Source organism: Scomber japonicus, chromosome 2 (assembly GCF_027409825.1).
Source record: "Scomber japonicus isolate fScoJap1 chromosome 2, fScoJap1.pri, whole genome shotgun sequence".
NCBI lineage: Eukaryota > Metazoa > Chordata > Actinopteri > Scombriformes > Scombridae > Scomber > Scomber japonicus.
The window spans coordinates 30,988,344-31,006,457 of NC_070579.1; the positions used below are offsets into that span (position 1 = coordinate 30,988,344).

At 42.8% G+C, this 18,114-nt stretch overlaps 1 protein-coding gene across 1 annotated transcript; it reads left to right on the plus strand.

The window, feature by feature from the left end:
- Positions 1-215: 215 nt before the first annotated feature.
- On the plus strand, positions 216-16,558 carry LOC128371930 (meiosis regulator and mRNA stability factor 1). The gene is made up of 27 exons (XM_053332340.1): positions 216-294; positions 888-1,098; positions 2,018-2,905; positions 3,086-3,248; positions 3,528-3,742; positions 3,948-4,065; positions 4,161-4,330; positions 4,650-5,180; positions 5,969-6,123; positions 6,285-6,446; positions 6,590-6,776; positions 6,952-7,130; positions 7,640-7,720; positions 7,837-8,076; positions 9,108-9,227; positions 9,333-9,511; positions 9,651-9,871; positions 9,999-10,141; positions 10,285-10,418; positions 10,806-11,008; positions 11,240-11,467; positions 11,890-12,126; positions 12,254-12,505; positions 12,718-12,778; positions 12,921-13,025; positions 13,175-13,351; positions 13,572-16,558. Exons 2-27 carry the CDS (start codon positions 943-945, stop codon positions 13,715-13,717), a joined length of 5,451 nt encoding a protein of 1,816 aa, XP_053188315.1. The 5' UTR covers positions 216-294; positions 888-942; the 3' UTR covers positions 13,718-16,558.
- The last annotated feature ends 1,556 nt before the right edge of the window (positions 16,559-18,114 follow it).

An 18,114-nucleotide genomic window follows, 5' to 3' on the forward strand; every position in this document is an offset into this window, starting at 1 on the left:
TGGTAGTGAGTGAAATGTATTGCGCATTCTGTGTACAGGGCCACAAAATCAATTATTAAAAAAAACAAGTTATTGTTTAGTTATAATATTACGTATAAGACTACATTTTAAATATCAGCCGATCCTTCGTGACAGTCCATTGTTTATCATCCAACAGGAATAACATTTTTAGTCATTTGCGACAGCTGCGAGGACTTTGTGGCAGAAGTAGGTTACAAAAAGGTGCGGGTTTCCAGGGAGATGGTTAGAAGGGAACAGTCGTTTGAGGAAGATGTGAGAGACGAGGCTTCTCTGGTAGATATATTTAGTCCGTTTAAGATATTTACCACCATTACCAAATAATATTGATTTACCCTGAAAGACAATGAAGGGTAGCATGTACGAGAAGCTATGTGTATGCTAAATGAGCTAACTAAGGGTGCTTGTTGTTAGCTTGAACGTAACGCTAACTTAGCTCTAGACAAATCGATAATGTTAAATTAGCTGCATTCGGGTAGCAGCTCGGCTAGTTAACGAGCTAATGCACCATAAACAATGGATAATACAAGGAGAGAAACGGCATTAACGCTACTTAGCTTGTAGCTAACTTAACGTCAGTTTAGTTAACGTACATTGTTTGTTTTGATCAAATATAATTGTTGATAGCTTCAGAAAAACAGTCCAAACTTGCCAAGTTTGTAATGTATACAGACATACCCCTTTGTTTGTTTTTAACAGTCGTAATGAAGTTGCGCTGAGTCAAACATTTGTGATATAATGGATGAGTCAGTAAGGACTTCACTGTGTTACGTTGATGTGAAATTAGATACTATAAACCACTGGACACTGATAGGTGACGTAAGCGCAACCAGCTCGTATCAACCTGTAACTTTCGTTTCCTCAAACAGGAAAGAATGAGAGAGAAGAGAGATGAAAGTATGGTGAAATACCTCTCCGGGTTGTATGATGGAAGGACTGGGAAAGGAGAGATCCATATGCAGCTCTAGACCTTTCCCCTGGCTAGGTCACCCCAAAACAGAGTCCTCAACCCTACTATGGAAACTAAAAGATTGCTTCTCCACCAATGAGACAGCCGCCCCTCCTCACACATATACAGAAGTAAGTATCTACATGTTTGCAGTTCAGATATCTGTACACACGGTCAGACATGCATGAGAGAGTGGAAGACGTTTAATCAGTTTCTATTCTGAAGTCTTGATGAAAAGGACAATGGTTCAGGCTTATCTGAAATTGTGCATCAATCCTACAGATTTTGTCATACCATAGATAACAATTATAAAATATTTATGAATTTAAACTCTCTTGCAACATTTAATTCAGCTAGAGACAAAGCATAACGACTTGGTTAAATCGAGCACAGGTGTCATCCAGGTATGATGTTGTAATCTCTGTCAGCTGATGACTAAGCAAGGTGTAACAAAATGAGATGAAATGGGACTCTTCTTCTGTGCTCCCAAGAACCACCAGCAGCAAGGGTGACAGCCCTCAAAAGTGTTTATTTCACACAATGGATTAGGGACATTTTCATTGTGGGGTGGGCTAATGGCAAAACATCAACAACAACAAAAAAACAGAACTGCATTAATCATCTTCAATTTCCCTGCTTACAATAAAAATACAGAATTGTATCTAAAACTCCTAACACGTATGAAGAGAAACAAAAGCGTTACCCACCGTGGCTGCTATTTGTACTTGTAAGGTACTGTTTACAATATTTTACAAAGATGCAGTTCAGAACATGTTGACAGAAAGAGAGCCTTCAGGAGCTGGGTGAAGCTAGTCTTTTAAAGCTTGATCTGTTAGGCTGGAACCCATCAGCTCCCTGGAACAACCTACACCATTATATACTGTAACACACAGCCAATCAGAGAGGCTCACCTGAAGCCTGTTAGACACAGACCTTCCACAGCAGGTTTACCAGAGACAGTGAGGGAGAGATCCACAGGTGCACAGACACAGAGGGGTTTAAAGCATGTAATATGAAAGTATACCTTTTTTTTTTTCTTTCGTGTTTCAGAACACTTACATGGAAAGCAGAAAGGCCGTGCTGGAATTGAAAGATGTCCCTCCTCCTCCACACCATACTTCCTCCTCCCAATCATCCCAGCCCTTCTCTCTGGCCCCTCTTCCTTTGCCTCCTCCTTGCTTGCTTCCTCCTCAGCTTCCACAAGACTCCCACCAACAACAGCCACCACCACAGCAGCAACAAAAGGGGGCTAGCCCCAAAGTAAGCATTTGCACTCAGTGTGATTATTGCAGCACAGAAGGCTATGGGTTATTAGGCAGTGGAGGCGTTGTTGGTAGCAATAGCAGCATTGCTGGTGTTGTCTCACTCTACATGGCACCAGGCTCTGTGGAAGCCCCCAGCAGTAGCAGCAGTATTAGCAGGTCTGGGCCTTGCTCTGTAACCTCATCTGTTCATCAGTACAAACATATCTTGAGCTGTAGCAGTGGAGGCGAAGCTCTCGATCCTTTGCTTGGTCTTCGTTGCAAACCACAACTGCCTTCCTCTGTCGCTACCTCCCAGCCAGTTTCATCACACCCCTACCTCCCCTGCTGCTCTGGTCTTCTCCATGCCTACCCAGCTGTATCTCTGCCATGCAGTCAACCCAGCCTACCTTCCTCCTCAGCCCCTTTGGCTTCCTCTCTCCCCTCTATTTCATCTCTCCCTGCTCCCTTGCATGGCTCCTGCCTGGGCTCTTCTGGCTACTACACCTGTGGTGTGGACTGCAGTCCATCAGCCAGAAGATCCCAGAGAAGCACAGCACTCGGTGAACACCCCACCTCTACCACCATCACCACTACAACCACCTCAGCACACTTCTGCTCTAATCCTATGCACCTAAATGTAGAACGCACGGTTTGTGTGAAGGGGGCGCACTACTGCCAGGAGTGCTTGTTGAAGGTTGGTAGAGTTCTGCTCATTCACTGTGGCTTTCTTTGTATTAATGTGCCATGAACATCACTTTCGGTAACTATATTTTATATAGTCAGAGTTGTTTCAACTGGGTCTGTCTTTTTGTATTATTTTTGTCAGTTCTATCCGTGTTCTCTAACAGTTTGATGCATTTGTACCTGTTTGCAGCCCATGAATGGTCTGGTGTCAGAGTCAGTCAACGCGTGGCCCAATGTTCCTATTCCCCAGACTACCCCTATCCCCATTCCCATTTGCAATGGCTGCGGGACCTCCTCAGATAGTTTGATGCTCATGTCAAAAACCAGCCTCAGCAAGACTGGCCAGAAGTATGGTCAGTGGACTTTTGAATTCATGTATGAAATCTGAATGTGGGTATCTTATGTCGGATTAGTGTTTTATTTGTTTAAAGTAGCTACGAAATGTTTCTTCCATCAAAATTCAACCAGGATCTGAAATAGTGTTTTCAGGCATCATAGCATTCAGTTAGTAAATTCTACCACATACAACAATCATAAGGAAATGTTTTTAAATCTGTTCAAATAATTGTTTAATTAATTTTTAAGAATTTGAATCAAATATTTTTATTTGATTGTTGGTTTAACTGTGTCAGGTTCTCCAGAGAGCGCTGGCCCAGAGAACATCCCTCCGGTGGGCGTCTTCTGGGACATCGAGAACTGCAGCGTGCCCAGTGGCCGCTCTGCTGGATCTGTGGTCGAGCGCATTCGCAGCCGCTTTTTCCAGGGCCACCGTGAGGCCGAGTTTATTTGCGTCTGTGATATCAGCAAGGAGAGTAAAGCTGTTATTCAAGAGCTCAACAACTGCCAGGTACAACCAATTGCAATGTTTTCATTGAGTTGTCAGTTTTTGTAAGGATTTTTTTTTTTAAAAACAACCAAAAATACATTATCAGTAAGCTGCTCTGCTCTGTATAGGGGCAAGGCAGAGCTACAATGCAAATCAGTGCTATAAAAAGAGAAAAAGTAGACTAGCAAACTTAACAAAGTGGTTAAATGTTGTTTTGGTTCACCAGGTTACTGTTGCACATATCAACGCCACAGCCAAGAATGCTGCCGATGACAAGCTTCGCCAGAGCTTACGACGCTTCGCTGAGACCCACACTGCACCCGCGACTGTTGTTCTAGTATCATGTGAGTTCAGCTTCAGAGTCAGTAATCAATCACAGCCTTGTTACCATAAATAATTCTGTGATAACCACTGATATCTTTTTTGTTGTTGTTGACAGCTGATGTGAACTTTGCAAGCGAGTTGAGCGACCTGCGTCATCGCCATGGTTTCCAGGTAATCCTGGTCCATGGCAACCATACATCTCAAGCCCTGCTGCAGCACGCCCACCGCCACGTGGCTTTTCAGGAGATCACGGCTGATCTGCCCCGTATGCTTGTCAAAGCACAGGTAGGCTTCACGAATGTTTCATTGGTACTTTCTTGATTCACCTTGTTTTAAATGAGGTAAGTAGATGCTGGTATAGCTCGTATCTCATTTTAGTGTGGTCTTACAAGGAGGGCAGTTGGAATGTGAATCTGAGCATCTTTTCAATTATTTATTGACCCTATTTTCTTTTAGGGATCATTAGTCTAAAATCTAATCTAACTCACTGTACAGCATCCTCCAAATAGTTTTTCGACTAAAAGGAGGACTACTGCATTTCATTTATAAAGTGTAAATTATACAAAGCCAGACAGGCGCGCTGTTTCTTCCTCCCCTCCCTCAGCCCAGTTTCAACCTCCTCTATGTGCACAACCTCCCTGTCAACTGTGACAAGAGTCTGCGGAATGCTGTCAAGCTCAGGCTCCGCCGCCTGTCAGACAACTGCGGTGGCAAGGTTCTGGGGATGACCCAGGGCACAGCAGTCCTCCGTTTTGGCAGCACTGAGGCAGCTGCACGTGCCCGCAAGCGAATGGAAAATGAGGATGTGTTTGGCCGCCGAATCAGCCTCTCCTTCTCCCCGCGGCCCAGAGGCGATGAAAGTCCTGACCCTGAGCTTCAGTCTCAGCCTCATCACTTGCCTGCACCTCACCCTCAGACCCTGCCCCAGCCCTTTCAAACCCAGGATTCAGTGTTCGCCCCACCCCTATCGATATCCTCCTTCTCTTTTCTGCCCCTGGAGAAGCCCAGGTCACCCAGGAGGCCACGGCGAGCAACCCGTCCATGCTACACCCCTGGCCCAGTGCCTGAAAGGCCCTACAGCCCCAAGAGGGGGTGCAGTGGGCCTCCCGGTGGTGCTCCAGCCAAGCCCCATCAGGTCAGCAGACTCGCCAGTGCCTGCTTCCCCTTAACCTCCATTTGCCCTGTGTCTTTGTCTGGGCTGCTTTGTAAATCACAACAGCTTTTCTCCCCCCCCTCCCCCTCCTTCTAATTGCCGCCATGACTAACAGTTTGTAGTTGCTTGCTAAGCGTCATTTGTCTGCCTGTGATAGCATGTATCAGTTCGTGCTTTGTGTCTCCCCTCTTGTCCTGCATGTTGGCTGGTCATTCATTATATTAATGCATGAATGGCCGGTAGCTTTTGTGCTTTTTTTTTGTTTCCTAACAGCCATGTCAAGTATATCAGTGCTGATATACCGCTTCGTGTGACAGTTTCTGTGTTTTGCTCATGTGTGCTCCATGCTGCTTTTTTGTCGCTGAACTTGGTCCCTGCAATTCACCACTATGAGAAAACCTGACCTCTGGTGGCTGGAAGGACTGTTCTGGCTTATCTTCTTCTTGCTTCATTGTAACCAAACAGTCATTAGTGGGCGTCTGCAGAATGACACAAACAGATTTCTTTATCAGTATACTCAAACTAGGGATGGGCATTTAAAACCTGTCTGTATAGTCAATTCAACATCAAATACTTGATTTTAAATGCACATCCTTAGCCAAATCTCAGAACTTAAGTTTCTGCCATTTTTTTTAAAGGAACTTTTTCCACTGAGCTTGCTTTCATATCCACTAACAAATTAACACAACCCATATACAGAACATACATGCACACTAACAGTACCCATCCAATCAATATCTCTTAACATCTGCTGACTCTGTCTGGTCCAGGAGCTGGGCAGTGTGGAGGGCAAGCCCAAAATGGACTTCCAGTACCTTAATAAAGGGCGTCCAGCTTCCTCTTCGCCACACAGTAATGGTGAGACAGGATCCCTGGAGCAGGTGTCCAAGCCCGGCCTCACTGGAGAATCCATATACAGAAGGAGGTAAATACAGGGAGTGGGGACATTAGACTGAGAACAATTTGATCTAATGACATGGTCAAAACTCTAGTCAATGGCAACATGTTATTTTTTTGTATCTTTTTTATTATATGATGTGCAAGTGCTTCATTTTATTATAGTCTTCTTCTTCCTTTTTTTTGTAGAAGAGAGGGCTCCCATCCTCGCAGTGCCACTGAGTCTCCTGTAGAGCAAGGAGAGCAGAGTTCAGCAGAGTTCCAGATCAGCACACCCTCAGCCTTCAGCAAGCTGAACCTGCACAGGAGCTTCAGTCCCCTCGTCCTTTCCCAAGGCTCTTGGTCCTCCAGGTAACATATTTGGTTTTGTTTGCATGTTTGACTGAATTGGCTGAGAGTGTGGTGCACTGCTGATGCATGATATAACTGCTCCAGACTTTCATTTTATGTAATGTTGGTTAATTTAAATGTGTTCTCTGTTTTTCTGACTGAAGGAGTGCGTCACCTTGCCTGTCAAGCCGCTCTTCACCCCTGCTTACCGCCCCTCGTAGCCCTCGTCCTGAAGGTGCTCCTGAGCCGTTCTCAGAGGGTGCAGAAGTCCAGGTGGCCAACCTGGACTACAGAATGTCCCGCAAGGATCTTCAGCAGACACTGCATGACACTTTCTCTCGATACGGCCGGGTAAGGCCTTAGAACAGTGGCAATACTGCAGTGATGAATGTACAGATAACATAAGCTTGTATACTCTTGTTGGTTTGGCATCTGATCCAAAAGAACAAAGTGTTTAATAATAATCTTTTGTTTGCAATAGGAATAACCTCTGCTTCTACAATGTTGTATGACTTGTTTTGTCTAGGTGAAAGCTGTGGAGCTTAGTCCCCACACTGACTATCAGCTGAAAGCCACAATCCAGTTGTTGTCTCTACAGCAGGCCATCAGTGCTGTCAGTGGACTGCACCGTTACAAGATTGGAAGCAAGCGCATTCAGGTGTCACTGATCACCGGCGGCAACTGCAAATCACTTGCCATGCTCAGGTACCATTGTAATTAATTTACATTGTATTTGTATTGTACTTATTAAATATGATAGTCATAGCTTGTTTTCACTTAGTGTAATTTTCAGATATTGTTAGTATGTATTTTCTCTTAACATACCCCACTCAGCATGGCACCACAAAGTCTGTAGAAACATGTCAAAGAATGATTGATAGAGTCCAGAATAACTTCCGGTGCCTTATATGGACGTCGCATTCTGCTCAAACTGCATACTGAAGATATTTGACCCTCTCTGTGACAGTATAAGACCCCTGTGTTCTGGAGTGAATCTTTGTCAGTGTCTCAGGCATGTAGACTTGAACCGAGCTCGTATTAAAACATGCATTAAGACAGAACTTCTGACTTGATTCATCTTTGCCGTCTATCTACACAGTTTCCGAATAACAGATATATATTAATAACAATGCCATTATTCATTCTGCTTATCGGTCCAATTCTTTGATTCCTTTATTCCCTGTAAGAGAAATTTCACCTTTGTCATTATGCAGCTCAGAGATTATCTGCATTCTTCAGGAAGCACCTGCCAATTGTCTTCCTCTATTCAAGTTCACTGAGATCTATGAGAAAAAGTAAGTAACTTTGTTAAAGCACATAGAATTCAAACTTGAGGAACTTTACTGATATTTTGTACTTTGGAATATAACAACTAAATTATATGTTCTTTTTTTTCTTCTTCCCTCCCCAGGTATTCCCGTAAGCTTGTGGTGGGCGACCTGTACAGGTTACCAGACATAGTGGCAGTTCGGGAGCAGGGAGGCTCCAGGCTTGTGTGCCTTCTGCCCAGCAGCCAAATCCGTCAGAGTCCACTGGGATCTTCTCAATCCCAGGAGGGCTCCTCTTCAGCAAGTGGCAGCCCTGTGGTGTTTGAGGAGCTGGACTACCATGAACCGGTCTGCAGACAACACTATGCACAGCAGGACTTCAGGTAATTAAAATCTTGCTTAAAATGCACATGGTGTACATGGTATACATGATACTCTGATGAAATGCTCATTTACTTAAAATCTCTATATAAAACAAGCAGTCTCTGTCTCTCTGTAAGTATGTCCTTTTGTTTATGTCTTAAACTGTTCATATGATTGACTCTACACTTGGTTGGTTCATTGCTGGGGAAAAAGGGGAGTGTTGTTGAATTTGGTGCAATTTGGATACGCAATATGTTTAATATTTATCACCTTTGAATGCACTAGCAATCAGTGAGTTGCTCCCTGCTGTGGGCTTTTAATCAAAAATGGACACTCTGACCCTGTGTCTAGACAGAAAGTGTAACATTAGCAGCATGTTTAGCATATTAGCAGTGAGTGGCTACTTAGGAGGCATTCAGGTACATGGTTGAGTGGTTCATCCCCATCTTGGAAATACTCACAGCCCATTACACAGTGACTGCTGCTAAGTGCGTAAAATAAAGAAAATATTTCCACAGGCATTTCAAAACCATGGCAATTTTGAAGGGCCAAACTGAAGGCACAGAAGTTAGGAATGAACCAAGGACCTAATACGATTGATCCACTTCATTTTAAGATGCACATTTTAATTCAGACTACTTGAAATTAATTTAGAATTAGAGTACTTTATTATTTATAACATCTGTATATAGTAGAATGTTAGTTTCTTTCATGTTGTTGGTGTATAAACTCATTCCCACTTCACATCAACTGTCTTATTTTTTTTCTTTGCTTTGAAGAACAGGCACTGTATTGGTATGCAATGAAAGAGTTGCTTGTTCCTTCTTGACAAACTCCAGAAGTCAACCAGTTTAATAGACAGCTATTGTTGGCCACTTGGCAGTTGCTCTCAGCATCTTAGATTGACCTGCCAATTACCTCACTTGCACTTCAGGCATTTGGGAGTACTTTTCTTTACTAAGCTAAGATTTGCTTATATGTTCTGAAGCGTTGAACTTCAGATAACTGTCAACTCCTTACTGACCATCTGGCTTTACCTTTCTGTTTATAGTGAGGCTGACTTTGACCCCGACTCGTATAAAATCCCATTTGTTGTGATGTCTCTGAGCACTTTGGCCTCTGAGGTCCACAGTCTGCTGCAGTCACATGAAGGAACCCTTCCACTACTCAGGTGATAAATTATTCTTTAATTCACGTATCGCATTTTGGTTCAAACAGAACATGAATTCCTCACGTTATAAAGTCAATAATTCAGTGTACATTTGTTTGTTTTTAGTTTTACAGACTGTTATGAAGCCAAATTCAGCCAGCTGAAGGTGGGCAGTGAGACTTTGGAGGACAGTGTTCCTCTGGAACACCTCATTACCTGTGTCCCCAGTATCACAATAGTCACAGCTCAGAATGGCTTCAAAGTCATTAAGTGGATCCACAACCGACCTCCAGCACCCAACTCAGGTGGGAACAATAACAAATTCGCAAATCTTAGTTCCTTTGAGGTTATTTGTTGACCTTTTTAATCTCAAACCTGTTCATTTCCTGACAACACCATGAATATCATAATATAGTGCTTATATTTACCACTCAACACCTGCAGAGTCGTGGATTCAGCGATGCAAGAGTCCGGTCGGCAACCCTCAGCTCATTCAATTCAGCCGAGAGATTATTGACCTGTTGAAGAGTCAGCCGTCATGCATGATGCCCATCAGCAAGTTCATACCTTCGTACCACCATCACTTTGCCAAACAGTGCCGCGTCTCTGACTACGGCTACACCAAGCTGCTGGAGCTGCTGGAGGCTGTGCCACATGTCCTGCAGGTACCTGTAGAAAAATTGTAAAATAATTAGGATCGGTCAAGAAGTGAAAATTTCAACTTTTGTTGCTTAGTCTTTTGTTATGCATACATATTGTGTATTTTTTGATTTTAGTTTTGTTTACCTACAGATCTTGGGCATGGGTACCAAGCGCCTACTGACCCTGACCCACCGTGCTCAAGTGAAGCGCTTCACTCAAGACCTGCTTAAACTGCTCAAATTTCAAGCCAGCAAACAAGTGGCTATCAAGGACTTTATGCAGGCATACCATTGGTCAGTCAGCATTGCTTTGAGACGCATAATTATGTTGTTGCATCGCCTTCGAGTGTTTGCAGCTTGAGCCATACATATGATTGAACAACAATTTAGTGTCAGTGTCGTGTTGACAATCATCTATTTTACAATTTGTCCATTAGGTGCTTCTCCAGAGACTGGAGGGTAATCGACTACGGCGTATGTGACCTGATGGACCTGCTGACTGAAATCCCTGATACTACCATCACCATCACACATCAGGACACGGACACTATCATCTCCGTTCCCAAGAGAGGTCAGTTATTAAAACACTCATATAGAAGTGAAAGCGAATTGTAAACATCTGTCACATCCCAGAGCATTGTCTTCTGTAGCTATGTTAATTTATTTTTATTCCAAATAGTTTTAGTTTATTAATTTAACTTGATGATCTGATTGCTGAAGTTACATTGTTCTGTGTAGTCCATTATCAAGCTGAGTGTAATGAAGAAACGGTTATTGTAACTGATATAAATGGTGGCATTAACACCGAGATACTAGCACACATTTGTGTAATTAAAACATATTCTGAAACTCATTGAAAATTGAAAACCTCTGAATACAGAATGAAGAATTGCACAGTTTGGGGTTTAAACATTTCATCCGGTAGATTACAGTGAAGTCTCATCTCATTTGCCAACAGAGCGCACTGTGGAGGAAATGGAGCGCACCAAGCAGTTTGGGAAGGAGGTGGTGGATCTACTCCGTCACCAGCCTCACTGCCGAATGCCCTTTAGCAAATTCATCCCCACCTACCACCACCACTTCGGTCGTCAGTGCAAGCTCAGCTACTACGGTTTCACCAAACTCATGGAGCTCTTCGAGGCAATCCCTGAAGTATTAATGGTGAGCAGGACCCAGCATGTGTCATGAATTTTCTATTTCTCTTGACTCACTAACTCAAATTGAATTACTAATAGCTGAACACATTTTTTGTTATGTGTTGGTTAGACCTGGGTACCCAACTTTTCCCCAACTGAATACTTCTATGTAAAGATTTTGACATCTTGTTCTCTTCAATTCCGTCTTCTTGAACCGCACATTTGATATATCTCACGTTCCCTCTGCCTTTGTGAGGTGTTGGAGTGTGGAGAGGAGAAAGTGCTGACTCTGACAGAGGTGGAGCGTATCAAGGCTCTGGCAGCTCAGCTGGTCAAGCTGCTGCGAGCTCAGAAAAACTCCAGCCTTCCTGTCAACCAGCTGCTCACAGAGTACAGCAAGACTTTTGGTTACGGCCTCCGCCTGCAGGACTACGATGCCAGCTCCCTGCCTGCCCTGCTGGCCAAACTCTGCCATGTTGTCAAGGTAAAGAATATCTCCATGATGATTTTTTAAAATGTTGTTTTTAGCTTATTTGGATTCCCTTTTCCTGACTCCTAATATCATTTGTAAAGCCTCAAGCTATTGGAAATGACTTCAAATAAATGTTTACAGGTAAATCTACAGCTGTAACATTTAAGGGTTGATCTGATTTAGTGGTCTAATTTATTCATTTAAAAATGTATTCAAATTTTGCCACTAATTAACTACATATGATCCTAGATGTATCTTGTTTAGTCAATTTAGTACTATTCATCCCTTTTTATATAGAGTTCATGTCCATTTTGTTATCAGAAGAGTCTGTTCTGTTAGAATTTCAGCTTTTCTGCTTACATGTTGCTCTACTCAACACTACTGACTAGTTAATTACTAACAAACCAAGCCACCACTCTCTTTCCATCTCCAAGGTGGTGGATGGCTCAGAAGGTCGGGAGGTGCTGTTGATCAACAGGAAGTCTCTGCGTTCGCTGACTTCACAGCTACTTGCACTACTCATGTCCCAAGAGGAGCAGGTCACCAAGGGTCTTAAGGTGGAAGAGCTTAGCCAGCGTTACCTGGCTGTCCACGGAGCCCCTCTCAACCCATGTGAATATGGGTTCCTCTCCCTAAGCGAGCTGCTCAAGAGCTTGCCCTACCTCGTGGAGGTGAGTGGAAGTTAGCCATCTGAGAGCCTCTGCAAGCTTTCTGTGCTTTTCCAAATGTGCAGTCACATCGCATCTCCATTCTTATTTCATAGACTACTCTGACTGTTTGATCTTTCTACTTTCACAGCTGTACCATGAAGAATACGATGAAAGCGTCACATTTGGCAACACTGCTGGCAGTCGCAGTGAGGACTGGGTGAGGCTGACCAGGCTTTACCAGTTTGCGCGATATGTGCGCGCGCTGCTCCACACCTACCATTACAACCAGATTTTCCTGACCGAATTCCAGGGAGCTTACAACAAATTCACAGGCTGCAGCATCGAGCCGCGTTCTTACGGATACACCAGCACTGACGAGCTGCTCAGCGCCATTCCACAGGTGGACATTTACTTCAGTAGATATAGTTTGACAGTAGTACCTCTAGAACGTGGCTTATTACACTGGGGTTTAAGTATGAGACCTGCTAATGTCATAATAGTGCTTAAATCTTTCAGCTTTTATTTATTATTTACATCACACTGCATCAGATCTTGCAGTTCAGTCTTTTTTTCCACATTTTGTTTTATTGTGATTATGCTGTGTGTCTTCAGGTGGTCTGGATCAAAGGACATGGTCACAAGAGGATTATCGTTTTGAAGAACGATATGAAAGGTAAAGCTGATGAGCATCTTTCTCATGGGATGTTTGATTTGATTAGTCATGTCACCTTTTTATGTGCAATCATGTGTTTCACACACAGACTGGAAATTATGACCCAAGACTGACATACCTGTGCATGTATGTGTGTTTTTAGCAAGGGCAAGCTCCTCAGTCCCTAACAGCCCCCAGCCAGGAGAAAACACAGAGAGCCCGAGAGACAGCCCGATAAGCAGTGTAAACTCTGGAGCACAGAGTTCAGGTAACGCATGTAACGGATTTATTTTCAAGTACATAAAAACAAAACAAAAAAGTAAAATGATCATCCACTTAGATCAGATACATGTACTTATCTGTAGAACTTTCCATTTCACGTTTGACTAAAAGGGCATATTCTCTTCTATCTACCAGGTGGCGACGTAGCAGCAGAGTCGGAGCTGCTGTGTCTGACATCCCCGATGGACCTGCTGTGTGGTCCTGTACCATCTTGCCTACCGTCACCTCAGCTGCACCCAGACCCCGTCCTCCTCGAGCAAGCAGACCTGATTCACTTTGAGGAGAAAACTCCACCACCGCAACCACCTACAGGTCAGCTATCATCCTTCTTCTACAATTCAAAGACCTTCGGCGGGTGCTGCATTTGAAGCTGGAAGATATGTTATTAAATAGTCTTGTCGTTTAAGACATCATGTCACAGTCAAAGCAAGAGAGAACAAAAATACATTTTAATGAGCACATCACACTCCTGTTGGCACCTTTCCTGTCTCTCATGAGGCATAAACTCAATCTGTACTTGTGGTATTTTCAGAGAATGATGAACCTGTGGTAGCAGTCGCCAAGCCTCCACCGCCCCCCGACATGAAGCCACCTTTGTCCACGGACAGTCCAAGCAGAAGAGCCACTCGCAGCAGAATCAAGCTTGCTGCCAACTTCTCTTTCACAGCAGACCTCTGATCTTCTCAACACACACATCCAGTGTCATCGGCACACAAAGCCATACCAGTTCACACACACAGTGTAACTCTAAATAGAAGAGTTGACCGGCTACACTAAACTCACTAAAAAGAATTGACCCCAGAAGAGCATTGAGATTTGTCCCCTCAACATCCTAACAGGCTGTTAGCTTTCTTCTTCTGCTTTCTTCTAAATGTCATCGGCTGTCTTTGTTCTCCTTGTTTCTTGTTCCATCATCAGTGTTTGTTGCTCTGATGATGGTCACCAAGCTGTGATTTACTTTTTGCAGATTTTCTGCAATTCTCTATTTTGCCAAATTCATCCACTGTGACCTTTTTTTGGTTTTGTTTTTTTTTTGGTTTTGTTTATTTCATCTCGAGGGAAGTTAAATTATATTTCCATGAAAGTGCATCTTCAGCCACTTTGTGTCAAAGAACACTTTTTGCCTCATAGACAACGATCCATGTAGAGTCTAAAAATGAGTTAGTTGTCGCTGTATGTACTGTAGAGTATGGGCTAACATTGGGAGAAATGGATGAATAAGTTTATTTACATTCAGTCCAAGAAATTCAGTTACTCACTCTGTTTGTAGAGATGCTTTGTTCATCTGATCTATATAGCAAGCTTCATATTTACTTCTTGTATCCCCAAAGACAGAATTTTATTTACTAAATTCATTCATTTTTGAACTCATTTCAAATATCAGATTTAGCTTTGTAGGAAGCCCCAGATATGTTAGCCAAACTGGCTGCTGTTTCATTCTTTCAGTCCTAAGACTAAAGCTTTATGGATTTCTTAAGAGGTAGCTTGTCTTTGAGGTATATTCTCATCTTTTGTCTTTGTTGTAAAGTTGTAAAGTAACCTAAGGATAGCTTTTCAGTTTTTTTATATTACGCAGAGTATTTAGTAGTCTGTGGAGGAGTTTGGCCTAAATGTGTGGTGTATTTGGTGGGAATTCAATGACTGGACATAAGAGATAGACCGGTGTTAAATGTTCAGATAGTCTTTCTTTATTGAAAGCCAACAGTCTTTGAACAGGTAAAGTACAGATTGAAAAGTTTTGATTGACTAGCACTGCTCTCAGGAATTTTTATTCTTGTAGTATTTCGACTTAATTTATAGCAAAGATTTTGGCTCGTCCCTCTGTGGCTGCTAATGAGGGCCTGAAGGGGAAGCGTGGCTCAATAACACTCTGGCCAGGCGTGTGTTTAGGCAGCAGGATCTGAAGGTATACTGTCATTGTTCCTCTTTAGCCAGCAGCCGGTGCGTTTGTGTGCTTTTAGCTGTATTTTGTCTGTGTGTGGTTTACACGAGTAGGTGGTGTGAAATATGCATGGAGTGCATAAATGAGTTTTATGCATGGTGTAAGCCAGGGAGGAGCAGACAGGATCAGATGACGGCAAGACATTCTTTAAGATCAGTCTTTTTATTTCCACCATGTTTTAGGGGTCTTAGAGGTGGTGTCACTGTCGCAGTTGCTGCATGAACTTCTCAAGGTTTTTTTATTTTTGAGTTAACCTTGTTGCTAGTCGGCTCCATCTGCGACGGCGGCCCCACGGCCTGAGTTGATGGGTTCAAGGGGAGCGGTAAGCACCCCTGAGTTTTTGATTTTTAATGACGAGGTGAATGGTTGCGAAGGTTTTAGGGGAAAAAAGAAGGGAGTGGGAGGCGGTAGGCTGTTTGCGGAGCAGTCTCCTGAATAGACTGACATCCACATAGAGGACCCTCTGCGGCTCTCTGGAATCTGCCTGGCTTTTACAATGGCTTGTATTTGTCACGGCCCCAAAGGAATCGGTATCGTACCTCCCCACCCCTCACATCTCATGTTAAAGAGTTTTTACTTGCTGATGTGTGTTGGTTTTGTCTGTTTTCCTCGGTCGGAAGTGTCTACAGGACTGCTGGCTGTTGAGTTTGCCACCAAATTGACGTTGACTGCCCGTCATGTTTAGCACCACCAGAGTCAAAGGGTTGCTGTTGTTTGTGTTCAGATGAAAGGTTCAAAGAATGGGTAAGAGCCCATTTCCATCAGTTTTCTGTGCAGTTTCAGTGTTTACCTGTTTAGTCAGTGTTAGCAGTGTTGTTACATGAGTTTTCTGTGTCAGACTTGATTTTTTGACCTTTTTAAAGCTGAGAGATTCCACCTGCCGACTTTGACCAGTCACCAAAAAGCCAATCAAAGTGTTTTTAATTATGGTTGCTGCAGCTCAGGTCTCTCCTGCGATGTTTTACTGACGTTCTGGAAACCTATTTGATCGAATTATAAGCAGATCAGAATAGTTCATGATTTAAAATTGGTCACAAGATGTTTAGATTTAACTTACTTGGAGTTACTTTTTGTCTATTTGAAGAAGCCCCAGCTCTCCTTTTTAGAGTATCACAGTGACATCTAACTCGGATAAATAAATTTAACTTCCCCCGTTTAGCCTTCTCTTTGTTTTGGTTACATCAGTGAGAAGCTATTGTACCAGTCGAAAATATGCACTTCTGCATAGTTTAGGTTTAAGAAATGCATAATGTGAAATTATTCTTTGTACTGTACCTCACTTTGTCTTCTTTATTTAATGATTTTGTTTGCACTAGATGTTCGACACTCGACTGTTAGAAACCATATTTTCAATCTTTTAGTCAGGGCTACAGTGTCTTTAAAACTCCTGCCTCCTGCCTTGTGATCAGTTTTTGTTAAGCTGCTTAACAACTGTCTCACTGTACATTAACCCCCAACCCCACTCACCCACTCCCCACCCTGCAGTCACATAGTTTTAAATCCTCACGTATCAGAAGTTGCTGTAACAGTCTAACATTGTTGAAGGGACCAAAAAAAAAAAGATTTATGTTAATAAATTTCACAAGCATCATTTCTGCCTCGCCTCAATGATTGGTTTTGGATTTATTTTTATTTTATTTTTTTTGGGGGGGGGGGGGGGGGGGGGTGATTGATCATATCAGACAAAATCAACCAGTCTGTTCCTGAAAGATGCTCTTTATTTAAACATATATGTACAGGTAGTTTCAGCTTATGTTCTGCATATTTGTTCATTAGTCAACATTAGGACCTTCATAAATTCACTACTACTACAGAATGCTAAGTTATCAGAGGGAAGGTAAAAGTGACAAACTAGCAACGCTTTGCTCGACAGGAGTCACTAAAGTCCTAAATACACTCAAACATACATTGTCTATTGTAGGCATTTACAAGAGAGTCGCATTCTTTTTCCTGGCGTTTTCTCATTTAAAAATGCAAGACTTAAAATCAGAGGATGCAAGTTTGTATCGGCAATATCCAGAATAACTATACATGATGTCATACAGTACCATCACGGTCAGTAACACCCGGTAGCTGATGATGACTGAGATGACATTAGGATGGCAGGTGATGTGGTGACTTCAGGGAATGAGAAAGCAGTCGTGGGCCATTTATATAAAAAAACTTAAGAAGTAAATAATGAAAGAGCTGTGAGGTAACAATCACTGGTGGAAACAAAAACTGCAAAGACACAATGCACTGTGTGAGCTATGAATGAAGTCTTTAGTCTTAAAGGACCAGTGTGTAGAGTTTAGTGGCCTCTAGTGACAGAAGTGACTTGGCAGAAGTAATATTCAATTAGTGTTTAATCACCTGAAAATAAGAACTGTTGTGTTTTGGTTACCTTAGCTCATTATATCTACAAAGGGTGACTGCACCGCCATGTTTCTACAGTAGCCCAGACTGGACAAACCACACACTGACCCTAGGAGAGGTCCCTTCACATTTCGCAGCCACCGTACGCACACATCCGTTGCGTACGGTTTGGTTGCAGTCTGTAACTTCGCCACTAGATGCCACTAAATCTTACACACTGGCCCTTTAATGTTTTAATATGATCGTACCTCGCTCGCGTGATCTTAAAACAAACAGGGAGTCTGTAGCGTCCACTTCCTGAGAAAAAGAACTCATCAAAATAAAACAGTGTACTGTATCATATTCCTACAAGTTCAGTCATTAAGTTGTAACCACAGTTTGTGGATTTTTTATGAAACAGGAAGGAGCTGATTTATATTTGATGACAGATGATTTGGCCTCTTTGCAGCTATGTTCATTGTCTTTTTTCAGGTAAAGCAGACAAATGAATTGGCATTAAGCATAATATGATCCAGCTTTGAATCAGTTTTTCCAGTGCTGTTTAAGTCAAGGTGTGTGTGTGTGTGTGTGTGTGTGTGTGAGCTCTGTAGCTTCTGACCACCACAAACATTGTTTGACTCTGCCTGAGCTTCATATCCAGAAGAGCAGATACTGCAGAATCAAAGATAAGAGAACTACAACTGCTTTTCAAGCCACAGCACAGAGTCATAAATATCTCTCAGCTCCAGTACAAAGAACACACGGGCTGAATCTCTTTATTTCCTTCTCCAGTTACCAG

What these genes read in the sequence shown, in the direction of transcription:
- LOC128371930 (XM_053332340.1), top strand. Translation starts at nt 943, where the DNA reads ATGATGGAAGGACTGGGAAAGGAGAGATCCATATGCAGCTCTAGACCT. An exon ending in CAAGGCTCTTGGTCCTCCAG is followed by an intron (nt 6,447 to 6,589) that starts GTAACATATTTG and finishes TTCTGACTGAAG; the next exon opens with GAGTGCGTCACCTTGCCTGT. An exon ending in ACCTCCAGCACCCAACTCAG is followed by an intron (nt 9,512 to 9,650) that starts GTGGGAACAATA and finishes CAACACCTGCAG; the next exon opens with AGTCGTGGATTCAGCGATGC.